At 44.9% G+C, this 17,883-nt stretch overlaps 3 protein-coding genes across 4 annotated transcripts in view; 1 reads left to right on the forward strand and 2 right to left on the reverse strand.

The window, feature by feature from the left end:
- Positions 1-14,758, forward strand: part of LOC127336385 (26S proteasome non-ATPase regulatory subunit 13 homolog B) — a 76,018-nt gene extending 61,260 nt beyond the window's left edge. Inside the window, exons 2-6 of one of the 2 annotated variants that reach the window (XM_051363194.2) lie at positions 12,334-12,780; positions 12,861-12,941; positions 13,826-14,022; positions 14,127-14,226; positions 14,323-14,758. In XM_051363194.2, the coding sequence (XP_051219154.1) occupies positions 12,334-12,780; positions 12,861-12,941; positions 13,826-14,022; positions 14,127-14,226; positions 14,323-14,508 (1,011 nt within the window). In that variant the 3' untranslated portion in view covers positions 14,509-14,758. Of the gene's footprint in view, positions 1-12,333; positions 12,781-12,860; positions 12,942-13,825; positions 14,023-14,126 lie in introns of both variants that reach the window. The other variant, XM_051363191.1, reaches the window with a different exon arrangement.
- Positions 561-11,135, reverse strand: LOC127336384 (autophagy-related protein 2). The gene is made up of 14 exons (XM_051363190.2): positions 10,845-11,135; positions 9,043-10,049; positions 8,234-8,382; positions 7,782-8,035; positions 4,610-7,687; positions 4,414-4,526; positions 3,574-3,766; positions 3,241-3,354; positions 3,036-3,143; positions 2,674-2,806; positions 2,310-2,512; positions 1,873-2,069; positions 917-1,098; positions 561-836 (listed from the first exon to the last, which is right to left on the reverse strand). The coding sequence occupies exons 1-13, from the start codon at positions 11,028-11,030 to the stop codon at positions 1,038-1,040; spliced, it is 5,796 nt and encodes a 1,931-aa protein (XP_051219150.1). The 5' UTR covers positions 11,031-11,135; the 3' UTR covers positions 561-836; positions 917-1,037.
- Positions 14,759-14,763: 5 nt separating the features above from the next.
- Positions 14,764-15,481, reverse strand: LOC127336389 (uncharacterized). Its single transcript, XM_051363199.2, has one exon. It carries the CDS (start codon positions 15,368-15,370, stop codon positions 14,927-14,929), a length of 444 nt encoding a protein of 147 aa, XP_051219159.1. The 5' UTR covers positions 15,371-15,481; the 3' UTR covers positions 14,764-14,926.
- Positions 15,482-17,883: the final 2,402 nt, after the last annotated feature.

A 17,883-nucleotide genomic window follows, 5' to 3' on the forward strand; every position in this document is an offset into this window, starting at 1 on the left:
GACGGAAGGGCCGAAGGGGACCTGGTCGAGGGAGGAATTGGAAGCGAGCGAGTGGAGATGGGACGCCCTGTCGAAGAGGGCCAGGAAGGGGAGACCACCCTCCACCGCCGGACCCGCGTTGGCATTCGCTGTTGACGGATCGAGCACCGCTGATCACGATCATGGGGCACCGCCAGAAATATCTGATCTTGGAGCACCACCGCTCACAGATCTTGGGGCACTTCTGGAGACGAGCGAGGCGGCGTAGAGATCGGCGTGTGGGCGAACCAGGGGCGGCGCGGGGAGCCAGGCAGCGGCGTGGTTGGAGCAAGGCGGCGCCAAGGTGGAGCCGGTGAGGGAGAGAGTGGGGAACGAGCGATGTGAGCGAGAGTGAACGAATGAGGGACGGAGGGGAAAGTCGGAAAATGTCGTAGCGTGCCAAAATTTAATTTGACATGAAAATCCTCGACGTCTTATATTTCTGCACGGAGGGAGTATAATAGTAGCTGAGAAAGCAACAACTTTACAGAGTGCAGATAACCTGGTAATACTAATATGTACACTTGCAAAGCGTGAGGATGTATCATTGGCGGTTTAGCAAGCCCATAAACATACTAGCAACCGAAACAGAAGAGGAGTTACTATTTACATCTGCACAGCTCAGAAAGCAACAAACTTATGTACAAATCTGGGGCCATTGCCCCTCCCTCTACCTTAGGTCAAATGCCTGCCAGGAGCTTACAAAACTTCCACCCGAGGTGGAGAACGTGTGGTGACTACAACCCATGGTGTGTATTAACTTGCATACTATAGAAGGGCACTGATGCCACATATAACCTACGCTAAAAGCTGTACACCTGCATGGATGTATCAGAAACTCCATTAAGAACAAAACAGATGGTCTCTAGCAATACAGCAACACGGAGCTCTCACTTACACTGTACAAGTTAGCCCGCCACCACTTTATGGAATCAAAACGGGTGCTCTTCAACCGCTCCTCTTCCATAGAGACGATGGCGATATGACCATAGCTTAACCAGCCTCCTCATGAATGAAGCCTATGATTGAGAAGGCCCGGAATATTTGTATGCAGATTCTTTCTTGTGTGCAGGATCCAGGCTGTGAGAAATATACATGAAGTAAGAATAATGTACCAATAACAGTAAATGTTCAGCAACACTTAGCTCGGTCAGTGCAAAACCAGGTTACTGCGAAGGAACAAATCAGCTGCATTATTTTTCTTTGGCCCGAAATATATCGTTAGGACCTCCACAAAACATCGAAGGTATTCCTTAATATTATCTTTGTTACTGTCGACAGGCAATTCTTTTAAAAGAATAACATTACAGATGGATTGTCCAATATATTACAAGCTTGGTTTATACTCCCTCCGTGTTACATCTTATATTATGGGACAGAGGGAGTAGAATTCAATTGCATAGTTCTTGCACGGTTTAGCTTCACCATAGATCATTGTTGGTAACATAAATGTGCATGCAGTGTCTAAAATGTGAAGTGCCTACTGCCAACTGCAAGCTGATAAGCACTGACAATACATGTGACTACAGAGCAAATTCTACTCCCTCTGTCCCATAATATAAAATGTGAAGTGCCCACTGCCAACTGTAAGCTGATAAGCACTGACAATACATGTGAATAAAGAGCAAATTCTACGCCCGCCCTCCCATAATATTTAACCACTTGACCTACTACATACATAGAATAAATTGATACATATCGACAGCCTGTTGAGGACAGAAATGAACGAATTTAAGAAATCAGGAAGACAGGAAAAGCGAAGTCAATAGTCCATTATGATGGTTGTAACTAAATGATGTATGCCTGTATCTATAGACTGTTTCCAGCAGTATTTGAGAACGGGCAAAAACTCACCTGTTTCTTAGCCCAAGAAGTGCATAATGTACAGCACGAGCAGAAGCTGATACTGGAGCTACTGCAGCAGCTGGAGCTCCACATATTGCAGTAGCCAACACTGAACCAGGGCCACCCCCACGATTATAAACCTTGATAGGATTGCCAATCAAAGCAGAAGCTGTCCTTCCAAGCCCATCAGTTAAACTTTCATAGGCCTGGACAAATTTGAAGTGAATATTAATAACATTAGGCAAGAAATGAACCATCTTATATTATGTTAGGCTTCAGAACTAGATAGAGTTCAGAGATATTAACAGGAACCAATTTTAAGGTCCATTTCTAACAAAACAAAATAGATCGAAACAACACATTAGCAATGCAGGTGCCTCCTGAAGATTTAATTGTCTTTTATTGGCAGAACAGGAGATGTTTTTATCACGCAATTCAGACAATACCTGCTTCAACCCTTGATGTGCACCTTCAGGCTGGTTGGCTCTTATATTGTCTTTGGGTTTTCTTGCTTCGCGTGAGGTTGAAGGAGGTGGAACAGCTGTAAGTGCACGTTCTGTCTTCAAAAGCAAATCATGAGCTCCCCCTGCTAAATGGACACCAAGCCCTACAGCTTCGATGGACACACTTCTGATGAAAGCAACCGCACCTGTCAAACGGCAGGTAAGACTGTCAATATTTCTTGCAACACATGTCATCATTAACTAATTGATTTATTAATATAATAACATCACATATTATTAACACTTCAACAGAAATGTAAGATAATTGTTCATATCAGTGTCGTAGAATAGTGTAGATCTAGCTTACCTCTTTGCATTCCCTTGAGCAACTTGCGGTCCTTCTTGTAGCTTTTGAATGGTAGTGAAACCAATTTCTTAGTGCCTGAACCGACAGCAACTAATGATTTTATAGGTGGGAGCCCTTTTAACAATTTATGGACCTACACAAGCAGCATATTGTCAATTCAGGTGAGGGCAGGATTTCTTTTTGCAAGACAAAGCAGATTTACAGTTCTCTTTATTTTGCAAAGTACATATGCTTTGACATGAAGCACTGCATATTTAATCTGTGTTTCTTTATGATATCGAGTGTATTAAGTATGTACATGTCCATGTATACAACAATAAGCATGTCTAAATGTACAGTTGTGCATGGGGGAAAATCAGGACCTGATTTTTGGAAATGTCCTCCAGCCACTCCGCAGCTACTGTTTCACATATACTGTTCCACCCGTAAACACCCATTGCAGAAACATTCTTAAGCTTCAAATCAATTCCCTGCACACAAAAAATATTTCAGGGTTGTCTGTTGGTACACAGATAATCATCAGTGAACTAACTGCTCTAAAGTATTTCTTATGCAAAAACGAATTACCTTCCATGGAAGGATGTTGAGAAGTTCTGCATAATTTCCTTTGCCAAGTGCAATAGGATCAAACTGGCGAGGAATATAATTAATATGCAGAACCAGAGGCTTCACGTCAAATTTCTGGCACCATAGAAAAATATTAGATTGTTCACTGAAGACAAGCAGAGCCCAGCTGGCTATTGCTTACTAGTGCAAAAAATGAGAAAACGGAAGAAGTCGACGACTGTTGGCGTTAGTATTTTTTTTTAGTATGCCAGGTTACCGGGTGCAGAAAGTTCTCATGTGATCCCTATGAAGTCCCGTGATTAAGAGGGAAACAGTCATTGTAAGTTCAAATACCTGAAAGAAAGGAAGTAATGCCTCATCCACAATTGCAGCGCTTCCATATGTTGTGCTGTCCATACCAACAATCTCATTTTCGTAAGACAGATGAGGGTTGCTGTTGCTAGATTCATTCTGGAAGAAACTGATGAGGAAGTTCAGTTGCCCCTGATCAAGATGTAATTGAAGAGGCAAAATCTCAAGGCATAACCTGAAGAAAGATGCAAGAGAAGGGGGTTAATCGACACACTGAGGGAGCATAAAAGGTGTCAGATAGGAGTTGAAAAATAGCCAGCATAATTCCTTGGAACTACAATTTAACACTAAAGTATGGCAGAGACACAAATTAGTTATAAGGTCAAAGGTCTAAAGAGCAACAATGCTTCATAAACAACCAACCAAATATGCATGAAGAATATGGATCTGCTATCTGGAACTTTTCTCAGAACTTCCAAAGCGTTAACAATATGCATAAGCAACTATAATAGTGGAATTGGGTCAAAACACTACATCAGATTAGATCCAATTACTACGTATAAATTATGTCTGCTATTGAACTGTTAAAATGACATGTTCCATATATCCCTTACATTAGCCAAGTATACAACTTAATCTCACAATGTTCTGCAACCAACACATAGGTTACTATACAACAATCCACCAGATTAAAGGGTGTCTTGCATGTAATATGTATATGTATGATGTATATGGGATACCCTTACAGTAATATTTACCTTTAACCATTTGAATATGTCTAAGTATCGAACGAAGGACGAACACAGTACAGAGCACAGAAACAAGGAAATATCTTTTCCAGTAGATTAATTCGTTGTGTATGCAATCTAGTGCTGCACATACCTGTAGTCTTCCAAAGGAGCCTCTGGTTCAGGCCTTACAGACTCCAGTTCTAACTTGAATGCAGGGGAGCAAGATTCTCTTGGGTAGTCCTTCGAGTCATAGCATCCAAGAACCTTTTAAAAAAAGACAGAAGTTTAGCATTAATCGGTGATAAAAACAATTTATCAATGAAATTTAGCCAAAAAAATATGTGTACCATTTTCCATGGAGCATGCGCATTTTGGTCACAAAGATTTAGGTCCTGGGCAGAGATGGCTAACTTAGAAACAGAAACATCCCCATCTGGATACATATCAAATTGCATACTGAGCCCTGACACGATAAATTCCAAAGAAGAGCTCCTATCTCTTCCATTTGAGCACGTACGGCTAGTTAAATCGTTCTCAGCTAATGACCAGTCATCTCCAGCATACATTCGCCACTTAACATCTATATCATGAATAAGAATCTGGCCTTTCAGATTGCAAGATTCATCAGAATTCAAGTTGCGAACAGCATGATCACCTTCTTGTTGGAACACATGCTCTCCATGCAGGTTGTTCCTTTTTGAGACATGGTTTTCAACTATCGTCAAGGGAGTATTGCTGTACCATCCACCATCATCGCAGTCCACAGCTTTACAAGCATCATCACCAGATGTGCACTGATGGTTTACTTTACGAGATGATGATGATGAATTCAGAAGATCAGGCATATAATAAGAGTCAATGATGTGGTCAGGACAGGAGTTCTGCTTTTGTGGTATTTGAGCAGTACTGTCTGCTGGAGTGACTAATGATGATCCAAGCGAAATGTGTGAAACACAGGCATCAGTTGCCTCAGGGTTAATCATACTCATCTCATACTCAACATTCACTTCACTGTTACTAAATGAGTTATGACAATTTCTGTCCCAGAAATTGTAGGTTGTATTGGCCTGGTCACTGTAAAAAGCATTATCAATTATGTCATCAAGCAAACCGTCAGACTTGGACTCTGCTGAATCTGCGAAGCTGTCAGTGCTGTTCTCTGACATATCTGATGCATCACTGGCCATATTTTGCGTGTTTGCCTGTTGGACAATATTCCACCTAGATTGGAGATGAACTAAGGCATCCCGCATATCTGGAGCATATAGCTTCTGTAATTGAGAAACCAAATGGACAAGACCATATGTTGAATCACGGCAGGTACCAATATCAAATTGTGACTCGGATATTTCAAGCTTCCAAAAGGAAGTATCAATTCGTAGAGCAGCTTCAACGAATGTATTATGGCCAATCTTAGCATAGCCCATTTGACGGAGGTAATCCACATCATAACCGCAAGTAACATTTTTCGAACCAGATGATCCACAGATGAGAAGCCCGAGATCTCGTAGTTGGATGTCAAAATCAGTAGCTGCGGAGTCTGATGCAGATTTGCTATGAAGTTTAAATGAAGAGGCAGCTAAAAGGCATGAAAAAGACTTGCAATCTGGAGCTTCAGCACCGAGTGTAGAATTTTTCCGGTGAGGTTCATAGCTCAGAGCAACATCAGCCAACTCAAGGAAAAAAGATGACCAAAAAGGTTCACCAGCCTGTGAACTATTTCTGCTACTACTATTACTGGATTGTTCAGATCCACTTGAACCTGAACTGAACAGCAAAGATATTGCACTGATCCAATCCATTCGTCCACCAGGTGCCACAAGTGTCCCAGAACTAACATTGACAGAAGTATAATTCTCTTGTAGTTTTGGGTTCCTGATGTGGGTCACAGAACAGCCAGCAGTTCCGAAAGACAATACATTGTTCCCTTCACCGTCACCCCGCTGACTAGCGGAGTCCTTGCAAATAACTAGTTGAAAATCTTTGCTTTCTTCACAAGTTTGATCATCTGTACCACTAACAGAACCCCAAAGCTCACCTTCACCATGATTCACCCAAAGAAAACTGGAATTATTGACCCCACCAACATTAGAAAATGAGCACAGAGACAATTTTGAAACGGACAACTTGAGGCGATTCCAGGAGCCTTCTAGTTCTGCCTGCAATGAAGGACTAACTTCCACAGTTTCATCCAACTCAGTGCAAATATCCAACATGCTGCATTCAAAAATGACAGATGTTTGAATGGCAACTTCGCTGTTTTTGTCCTTGCCATTTTCAGAACTGCCTGTTGCTACATCTGACAGCCCATCAACTATGAGATCTAGCAGCTGATTTAGTTGTCCACAATCCTTCTTATTGAGATGAACTGAAACACAAGGAAGTTGAACATGCAGCAAGAATTCAGTGCTCTGAATGAGCTCCTGGCGTATAGTAAAACTTGACTCTACAAGATCTTGTGAAGTTGTAGAAGAGGCAACGCCGACCCATTTGTTATTTTCTTTCTGAGTAATCTTCTGGTCGTGTAGGTTTGGCAAACTCCATACTTTGTTCACCATCTCAGGGCAAGTTACAGGATGACTTTTCCGGATCATTCTAATGCTGGAGTCATGATATTCGGATCTAGTCACCGATAAAATCTTCAAAGCAGAGAAAGTTTGCCTGCTCAAAGAGCCGATTCTACCATCCAATACACCAACAGGTTTAATGAAGTAGATGTCAAAGTTCCCAGTAGCCAAATGGAGTGAAGTAGATGGTGTGCTCGGATGACCATCATTAGATCTTTCATTTCGAAGTGGGGAAGGGGCTTTCTGAGATAACGTGTGGTCGAGGACAAGGAACTTATCCAAGATGGACGGACGACTTAAATCCCAAGAGGGCTCATAAGGAAAGCAAAGAATGATTCTTGCATGCGATGGGGCTATCTGAACCTTCAGGCTCTCGCTGGACGAAGTATTAGCCAATTTGCTGTTTTTTTCATCACCATCCCTGTGAAGTTTATGCTCTCCGTGAAGATCAGACTTAACTTTACTGATAAATTTCAGTACCATGTATACTGTATGGAAGTGCACCCACAAAATCAAAGGAGCCAAATGAATTGACAGTGAAGTTGAGCTTCCTGAGTTGCCATCTTGATCCGTGTTACTGACATCATAATGGAATGTGCACTCACCAAATGTTTTTAGTAGCTCAACCTTAATGAATTTATCTGAATTGTGAGAACCGCGTCCAGCTGTTTCCACCCAGTAATCTTGAGAAGCAAATGGGAATTGAGGGAGAGCAGCTTGAACTTCTCTACAGAAGTTATTATTTAAGAAAGCAGTCCCAAGGTGTGAGTGGGTTGAATTAGTATTTTCAGTACTGTAGTATTCATCAAGCTTCATGTGGGCAATCGATGCCTTGAAACCTAAGTTTCTGGGATATGTCTGCGGACATCAGAAAAAAAGATTCAGCATCAAGCTTCATAACACTTCAATGATACATGAACTGAGAACAAGTACTGGAGGAGGGAAAAAGTACCTGAAGTTCAAGATGTATGTTCTGACACTTGGCTTCAAGATGGTGCATATTTAAGCTGGAAGCGGTAGCAGGAGACATCATTGATTGTTCTATCTGCCCAGAGGAGAGGCAGCTCGAAAACATTTCGGAACTTCTCATATCATGGAATAGACTGGTAGAAGCACTCGAATCGCCCGCATCCATTTCATCATTTAACAAAAGAATAACAGATATCTCAGCGATGGAAGCCCGTACGGTTTTCTCAATTGGCGGTTCTGTTAGGAAGGAAAAGAGAAGTAAGTCCTGATATATAGAAGTTCAGATAATTTAATAAGAAAAGGTAAAATACTAAACCACTTGCACGATTCAATACCGGAAGTCAAAATTATTGCATTTATTGCTACTGCGCTGTTCATACCAGACAACCAAATAGAATATGAAGCATAAAGCCATAACAAATAAACATTACATACCTTTAGGAACTTGATCTGATCCAGAAGCTAAAGTGGATGCAAAAGTAATAGCGTTGAACACTGAACACGTCCAGTCCCATATGCCACTATTTCCTAAATTTGTCTGGGAGTTCCTCAGTTCTTCAAAACATTCAAAGAACTGATCAATGCTGTCAAAGATAACAACAAATCAGTAATCCAATTAGGCTAGTCCAAATCTCCTTTTCTTTCTTTTTGCCTAAAAATTGGATGCTTCTCTTAATAATGGTAAAAACAAACACACGTAGCAAGAGATAGCCTCTTGCACATTTGAAGACAGTTGGAAAGACAGTTGGAAAGAAGAAAGGAAAACTATGCTGATGTCAAAAAAGAGATCTGGCACATTTGATCACTAAAACCCCATGAAACATACCAAAGCTGCAGAGAACTATTCTAGGAACTGATGCGAGCAGGCAGTGATTTGGTAAGTTACAATTTTAATGACGGTAGGACATCTAGAAGACAGATGATAAAGTACAAGACAAGAAGAAGAAAAGGAACGAGAGGAAGAATTCGCTGTAACCCCCAAAACATGTATTACAATAGTGTGAAATTGAGGAGCGAAATTTCTGTAAATCGTATATCTGGTTAAACATTCGTAAACCATGGATGCAATGTGGCATAGCAACAGCATCTTTTAATTTTTACTACAATGATCTGATAACAGCTATCTCAAAAGTATACTTGTTTAAGGGGTTAATCATGTGAGCTGAAGTAAACTGGAAGATGATAGACACATAGGTACAACGTACATCATTAGGAATTTCAAGGGATTTAACAAAGAAACAGACCTTTCATCACAATCTGAATCAGGTTCGCCTTGATCTTCGTGAACAACTAGCTCCGGAATCCAATCCTGAATCACATGTGCCTTAGTTAGGAAAGAATCCTGGTATTTGTCTTGCCTATTTTGTGAAAGTGCGATCTGATCCAAATCTTCCTTGTTGGCCATCACTGATTTCGAAGCGTTTAAGGCAGATCTGGAGGTGTTCAAGGACATATCTGCTGTATTATGGGCAGAATTATGTTCACCTTGGTTCCTATGCAGAGAATCCAACACGTAGATGAACCACTGGATACTGCTGATTTGTAACAACAATTCTAATGAATCAACAGATACATCTGCATCAATTTTCTTAAGGTTCAAGCATCCATTACTCCATGGGATGCTTAAGTTCAATGTCCCCGAGAATCCACCAATAGGGCCTGTCAAGACCGAGGTAGTACTATGACCTGATGAGATGTCAGCTGCTGCTCTATCCGAATTATTCTGAAGCAATACATCGACATGATCCATCTTCAAGAACTCAATCACCGCCTCATGGAACGTTACAAAATTATTCAGCTTGACAAGCCCATCTGTTGAAAGATTGGTTCCAAATTCTATCTCTTTAACCCGGAAAACTAGTGATCGGTTGTATTCTGAGACCTTGTTATCCAAACTTGTGTGAGGATCAAATACAATATATGTATTCTTAAACTTGATTTTGAAGTTTGTCAGGAACCACTTGACAGCATTGGCTATTCTCTTAACGCCTTCATCCACATCTCGAGATGCAGATGTAGAACAGTGTTTATCGGATTCATTTCTGTTGGTGTTGACGGATGTCTGCGTGCCACTACTATTACCAGAAACAGAGCACTCAGCATCTACAGGTGGAACTTCACTAGGAACAGATGGAGCAAGGACAAGCTCCAAGTCTTCCACTACAATCTCGCAACTCTTCAACTGTAGAGGAAATTTAACCAGCAGGGATTTTATCGATCCTTCTTTCACCATGAAGGGAGATCTTGATAGCTGAAACAGAAAAGGAAATATAACTAAAAAAAATTATTGTAACATATATAAGAGGCAAATGAACAGTTTGAAATCTAACAAACTACAAGTTTGGATACATCAGTTTGGCGGGGAGCATGCGCACAAGATAGCACTGCAGTTTTCTAAGGCAGTAAGTACCAGAACAAATCAGGTGTCAGGTTGATAGAAAGGGACTGAACACTGTTAACTACAGAAGCAGCTTCATGCCCTAATTAACAGGTATGTTATCCACAACTAGTGCTCAGCATGAGCCCACAAATTCTCCAGTCTAAACGTACTTTAAGTTGGTCCGATTCAAATGAAGGAACTGCAAGTAGGCACCAAGACCTCACCAGCCTGATCGTACACCTGTAGATACAAACAAACTGCACTCCAAGAATCCTATACTAAACTACAACGAGACAACAACTAGGACAGGAAAAACTCGCCATCCTGATTAGCGAAATCAACAAGTACCTTCCTGCGGCAAAATTCTAACAAATTGACCTAAAAGAGTTGGAAATTCTACCAAAATTGGGTGTGTAGCACCCAATTGCAACCAGAACCAGATGAAACTGAATTAGTTGGTCCAACTCCCCACCACCCTACTACTACTACAGTCAACCTGTCTATTTCACCAGCATAATAATTCGATTCTCCTCAGCAGTCAGCACGGGGGGACTGACTAATCGCGACGGGATGCGACCGGAATCCCATCCCGCCGCGTCTAATCGATCGAACGCCCTAAGTAAACCCACGCGGGAGAGAGAGAGAGAGGGGGGAATCGGGACGGACCTGGGCGTTGATGAATTCGGCGTTGAGGGCGAGGTCGGTGAGCTCGAGCGTGCCGCTGGTGAGCTGGAGGTCGAGCTGGTCTAGATCGAGCTCGCCCAGGAAGAAGTCGCCCAGCCCCTTCTTCAGCACCGCCTTGCACATCCGCTTCATCACCGCCCCCACCGAGAACCCCCGCAGCAGCCCCATCGATCCGCGCCCGGCGGCGGGGCGGCGGGGAAGAAGTCGCCGGAGGACGGCGGCGCGAGAGAAGGAGGATGGGTTGCTTCGGTGGTGGGGCAAGTTTTTCCGAATAAAAACTTGCCCGGGAAGGTTGGGTAATTACGATTTTATACGCCGCCGCCAGGGTTCGTGTCTCCCTCGGATACCTATACTTACGTCCGTCCTTGTTTGCCGTCCGCCGGTCGAAGGAGGGCGTGTCTCTCGCCTGCGCGCGGGCGGGGGGGAGGAACGGGCGTGCGTGGCCGGGGAGCAGCGATGCGGCGGCGGGCGGCGGGCGGCGGGCGGCGGGCGGCGGTGCTCGTCTCGATTGCTCGCGTCGGGGAAGACCAGCCAGCCAAACTGCCTAAGCCGGCTTTCCTTCAATGACTGGTCCTCAAGTCCAACCGGGATCTCTTTTGGTCCCAGTTGGGCCGGGCTGGGCCGTGACGGGTTGCGATGGACACTTTTCGAGGCCTCTTTCTGAGTAAGTGCGAGTCTCAGTTCTCAGGTAGTTTTGCTATATTCCCTCAAAAAAAAAAGGTAGTTTTGCTATAAACTGCTAGACGAATCATATACTGTAGACATATCAGAATACCAGCATGTTTTTCTTTGTTCATTTCATTGACTATATATATACACAAAAATCTGAAAAGTGTAATCATAGTAATTTTACTGTATAGTAATGGATGTGACGTCGCCCCTCTGATTTTAAGTACACCTAGTTTTTGAAAGTTGAAACCAGTGAGGTTAGTCCCCTTTGACTACAACTAGCTGTACACTGATCCCAAGCTGCCATTCAGCACTGTCCTTCCAGAGTTTCATGCACAAAACTAGTTGGCCTGCTTCTGAGCAGCATGGTAATTCACCATGTTGATTTGTTAATTCTGTATGTTCCGACCTACATTTCGTTATGTACCATGACCTGTGATCCACTGATCGGCTGATGATGATATTGAGCATCATTCTTTGGTATTTTTACTGGAATTGCAAGACAAGTCATATACTTTTATCCAAATGCCTGCATGTTTCTTTGTTCATTTTGTTAGCTATACGCACCAAATCTGAAGGAGTATAATCATTGTATTTTTGTTGTGTAGTATAGTAATGCATGTAACATCGCAGCACGTTTATCATATTTTCTGTTGTGAAAACCCAAAGTTACTCATATGTGGATTTATCCTGATTCCTGCGATACTTCCATTATTTTGATCAACTGTTTGGTTCCTTTCTCGAGATATTGCTTTCCATGTCACAAGGCTTATCACCACTCTTGTCTTCTCCTTTTGTACAGGCGGGCGATGCTCTGATTCAGCTGTATAATCATTTCATCTCTGATTTCGAAACCAAGATCAACCTTCTTAAATTTGCCCACTTCACGGTAGTAGTTTCACGCCAGTATTCAGATAAAGATGCTGCTATAAACTACCTAGAAGGTGTTATTTCAAAGCTGCATGATACCAAGGAATCACGGGTCGAAGAGCCCATTCTGTATGTGAAGATGCAGATTGCAAATTATCTTCTTGAGAAAGGGAGTCAAAAGGAGTGTAAGAAATTGCTAGACGAGGGGAAAACCACTTTGGATAGCATGGTCGATGTTGACCCATCAGTGCATTCGACCTACTATTGGATATGTTCTCAGTACTACAAAGTCTGTCAGGACTATTCTGAATTTTACAAAAATGCTCTTCTCTATCTTGCATACACAACAGTGGAGTCACTTTCAGAACCATTCAAACAGGTATCATTGCTTACCTGGTCTTTTGAGATCAAAAATTGGATTCATAGTTGCTGTTTCTGATTTTCAATAACTACCTGCAGAACTTGGCATTTGACCTCTCACTTGCTGCTTTATTGGGTGACAACATATACAACTTCGGGGAGTTGCTTGCCCATCCAATTGTATGCCCTTACTTTATATGAGTATTTAATCTTTACTATCCGCTTGCAGTCTATTTACTTGTGACACCCATGCCTACCCTTTTAAAGAGCTAACTGTAGGTTTAATAATCCTTGAACTGTTGAGTGACACATGCTTGTATGAATATTATTATTGCCCCTTTCTGCTTACAATATATGAATTAATTTATATTTAAATAAGACATTTACATTTAGCTCCCAGTCGTCCTACTAGATCATAAACGAGTATTTATGTTTAGTTTCTTGCAATGAGAGCATGTGCATGGTTTTTGAGTTGCGACAAAAAAGTGAGTAGCCAATGCTGCGACTCAGTGTATAGTCGGCGAAAGTCGCTGTATAGTCGTCGCCGTGATTTTGGAAAACGACACGGCGAATATACAACGACTCAAAACGCATGAGCATTGTATTTTTGCCTTTTGGTTATCTGAAGGTCTGTTTTTGCTCCATATTTATATATGTATATGGAGTGTCTGCCTTGTGTAAGCTTATATCCAACTGATCTGGCCATTCATAATAATTGTCTCTTCATCTTTGCTATTTCTTGCCATTGACTAGGAGCAATTGTTACCATTATCATACAAGTCTTTATTTTAAAAGCTGGGATTAAAATGTGTTCTGTTGAAATATCTGGAGCCCAGCGTTGAAACAAAGTAGTGTTCATATTTACCTTGTGTGGTTCAGTTCTTCAGTAAAATTTTGAAGCTGGTAGTAACATTACAATTAGTGTTCTTAGCTATATGTGGCTGAACTTGCCTCAGGCTATTTTTCAGATGTAGTGTATTTTGTTCTGATTTATTACCACCACAATCTGCATAATTTTGCTGTATCAGCATGCACATCTAATTCCTCTCGTGGCTATCATGTAGATCCATAGCCTTGTGGGAACAGCGGTGGAGTGGATTTATCATATGTTGCAAGCCTTCAACTCTGGCAATCTAGCCGCCTATCAGGAACTCTGCAAAGTTCACGGCGCCGCCTTGGCTGCACAGCCTGCTTTGGCACAAAATGAGAGCGGGCTACTTGAGAAGATCAATATCCTCTGCTTGATGGAAATCATTTTCAGGTAATTCCCGTGGGTACAGTGCAAACCGAGAGGCTGATTGATGTTACACGTTTGGTACTATTCAGAGCATAGCTTTGTTCCCTAAATGTTTTTATCCATTGCAGTCGAGCATCTCAAGACCGTACAATTCCTTTGAGCACTATTGCTGAGCAAACCAGGCTATCAGTTGAAGATGTCGAGTATCTGCTAATGAAGAGCCTCTCTGTAAGTCCCGCACTCCCTTGTGGCTGTATGTATAGTATAGTTCCAGTGACAGTCAGAAGTGAAATGATGAAACGGCTGCTTTCTTACATGTTGCAGGCTCATCTAATCGAAGGCATAATCGATGAGGTCGACGGAACCGTCCACGTTTCGTGGGTGCAACCGAGGGTCCTTGGCATCGACCAAGTGAAATCCCTGCGTGACCGGCTGGACACCTGGGTCGGGAAGGTGCACACGACTTTGCTATCTGTCGAAGCCGAGACGCCCGACTTGGTCTCTTCGTGATGTTCCTGGGGTGCCCTGTTGAACAACGATCGCTGTGACCTTACGCAGAGCGGAAGAAAGAACGAGGAACTCGAAAGTTGTATTGATTCTTAGGCCGCAGGCTCGCGAAACCTAGAAAGATTTGTAAACATTGATCAGTGTCATTTTGTTGGACGTGTATCTCAGCTGTACGATCGGTCTTACTAAAATTTGCTTCTGATCCTCGAAGACTGAAGTGGATTGGAAAACAGTTGTCAGGGTTCAACGTCAATTGATATACTCGTATTTTTTTTCCCTTCTCTGCATCGACAATTATGCTATACGACTGTCGAAAAACGTAACAGACATTGTGCACTAAACTAATAATCTATTGCAGTACAAAAGAAAAAAACAAGTGTACTACAGTACTAGTGTCTGTTGTTCGAGTACAAAGCCTGTGTCAGTAGTAGCGATCACATGGATAGCAGCAGGGACAACACCGAGGATCGAAAGTAGACGTCGGGGCGGTGCGGCGAAAGTAGGGATCAAGCTCAGGGTAGCTGCACTGCCGCAGCCCCTCCTCGAAGCGATCTAGCTCCCGATCATAGGAGCGCCTCCCGTCGACCAGGCTCCCGTTGACGCCCTTGCCGGGAGCGGGAGGGCAGCCCATGGCGAGCCACAGCCTGGCGCAGCCGTACGCGTAGCCGCCCGCCTCCGCGCGCCTGGCGGCGACGCTGACCACCTCCTCCGCCGCCTCGCCCACGACGATCTCGTTGGCCCAGTACTCGTCGGACCACGGAGGGTCGTATGTGCGTTGGGGTTGGGCCGTTGCCAGTGGAAAGCAGAGGAGGATGAGGGTGGCGGCGAGGGCGAGCAGGCAGGGGCGGCGCACGGAGGCGGCCATGGTAGTTTCAATCTGGGCGCGGTGCGTGCAGGCTCGTCAAGCTCGAGCCGGGTCCCCGTTCTCTTCTCTGTTTTTACTTCGCGGAACGGGTTCGCATCGGACTAGGAAGGAAACGATAAAAGATCGGTAAATCCAATTCGGATCATATGAACTTATTATCATGTTATATTCAAAATAAAATTGCACATAATAGACATCATAGAGCATCTCCAATAGGCGCGGCAAAAGACGCGTCCGCTAAAAAAAACCGCCAGTTCGGCGCGCGTGGGACCCGCGCGAACCCCAGCGGACGCGCGAAAAAGAGGCGCGCGCTAAAAACTTTACTACGCCCGTGCTTTTGCGCTATCCCGCGCGGGAAACTTGCCGCTTCGGCTGCCGCGCGCTATAAACGCCACACGCGCGCACGCCAACCGTCTGGAAACTTCAGCCGCCTCGTGTGTCGCTCCGCCTCTACCTCCCACGTCGCGCCGCCGCTCCGTCTCCGACGACAAGATGCCTCCCCGCCATCGCTCCGTCTCCGGCTACCGCGGCGTTCGCGAGTGGCCAAGCGGCCGCTTCGACGCCGAGATTCTCTCCGGCGAGGAGTGCATTTGCCTCGGCACCTTCGACACGGCGCACGAGGCGGCGCGCCTACGACGTTGTCGCCTGGCGCCTTGGCCGCTCCCGCCGCGCAATGAACTTCGACGATGTGTGGATGCGAGAACAGGCGGAGGCGCTCGCGCCGCCGTCGCCGGCCGTCACGCGCGAGCAGCAGCGGCGCCAGCGCGAGCTCGAGCAGCGGCTCCTCATCGCGGAGCGCGACGAGCGCCTCCACCTTGAGTGGGCGCGGAAGTTCCCGGAGGACGTCGCCGCGATGGAGGCGTTCTACGCGCAGAAGGAGGAGCAGAAGGCGGCGGCGGCGAAGAAGAAGAAGAAGGCGAACCGCGAGAAGCGCCGGGCGGCATCGGCGGCGAGGAAGGCGACGAGGGCGGAGAAGGTAGCAAGGAAGGCGGAGGAGAAGAAAAACGGCGCCGGGCCGTCGACGATCGTCCTCTCCTCCTCCTCCTCCTCCTCCCCCTTCTCCTCCTCCTCCTTCGAGTGGACATCCACTCCGGTGTCCGACACCACCCACTCGTCGGACTTCGACTCGGACTCGGAGTAGATTTTAGGCTAGTTTCAAATAAAATGTCGCTGTCCCGTCGAACTTTTAATATATTTCGTATTTTCAGTTAATTTTTCGTGTTTTGTTTTATCTATTTAGAAAAAAAAACGTTCGAAATACTCGTTTGCGCCGCGCTGCGCGCTGCATAATGACGCGCCCGGCGGATGAGCACTTTTACCGCCCGAGCACGCGCTGCAAAATAGAGCATCCGACGGGGCAAATTTCCGCCCAACGCGCGCTATACGTTTACAGCGCGACGGAAGCGAGGTTTAGTGCGCTGAAATATAGTGCGCTTGTTGGAGATGCTCTTATGGTTGTATGCAAGTTTTATGTGAAAACACATTCAAAATAAATTTGCACATAGTAGAAGATATTTTAGGCTGTTTGGTTGCTCGCGAAGGCACGCGTGGAGAAGAATTTGGCCCGTTCACACCGTTTTCTTGCACCGCACGAGTTTTAGAGCATCCCAAATGTTGGCCCGCAAGGCACACTCGATTCGAGTGTTGTCACGTGTGCAGGCGCTGGCGAGCACAACATGCCCTCTTATCTACACGTGTTGGGAAGCCGGGAGATATGATGCGCATTGCTAAATTTCCACTCTACTCCCCTCACCGCCTAAAAACCCCTCTCTCACCTTCTCTGCACCTCCGCCATGGCCGGCGTTTCTCCACCCCCACCTCTGACATGGAAGCCTTTCGCCGCGCGGCTCAATCCGCGCAGGAACGTTGGCCAGCGAACTACATCCAAATGATGGACAGCCAGCGACTTCGATATGACCAAAGCTCTTAGACCTCCGTCGCCGGTGAGTTGGTGGGGTCGGCGTGCCAAGGGCTACACCGACGACGGTCCCATCGAAGGCCGGGACCTCTAGTGCGGCTGCAGGGAAGCCACCGGTTTTCTTCGGCCCAACCCTTGCCGACCTCGAGGGGATTTTTTCGCCGGCAACGCCGCCCCCTTCCATGTCGCGGTCCGTCAACGACTCCCGGAGCTTCAGCGAATCAATCTGGGTCATCATTGGTGGCAACGATGCCTAATTTGTCTATTGTAAGTCCTCCATCTTCTACAGTAGGATTTGATGCGTTGTTAGGATTTTTTAGGGAGGCTATAGGCGGATAATTTTTGCCTGACCTCCATCCATACGACCATTAAATTGCTTCTTTAGACTGATACATACTAGATCCATTGTAGCTTCGCACGGTTTTAGATTGATTTAAGTTCGATTCCACTTTTGCCCAATTTAGGATCCCACATTTTGTGCATGTTACATCAGTAGCTGGCCGAATTGGGAAAAGTGTAGCTCCTTTAACTAGATCACTAGGAAGTGTGCGGCGCGGCGCACGCCGCGCCCGTGCTATCTATGGTGCGGGAGGAA

Source organism: Lolium perenne, chromosome 2 (genome assembly GCF_019359855.2).
Source record: "Lolium perenne isolate Kyuss_39 chromosome 2, Kyuss_2.0, whole genome shotgun sequence".
NCBI classification, from domain to species: domain Eukaryota; kingdom Viridiplantae; phylum Streptophyta; class Magnoliopsida; order Poales; family Poaceae; genus Lolium; species Lolium perenne.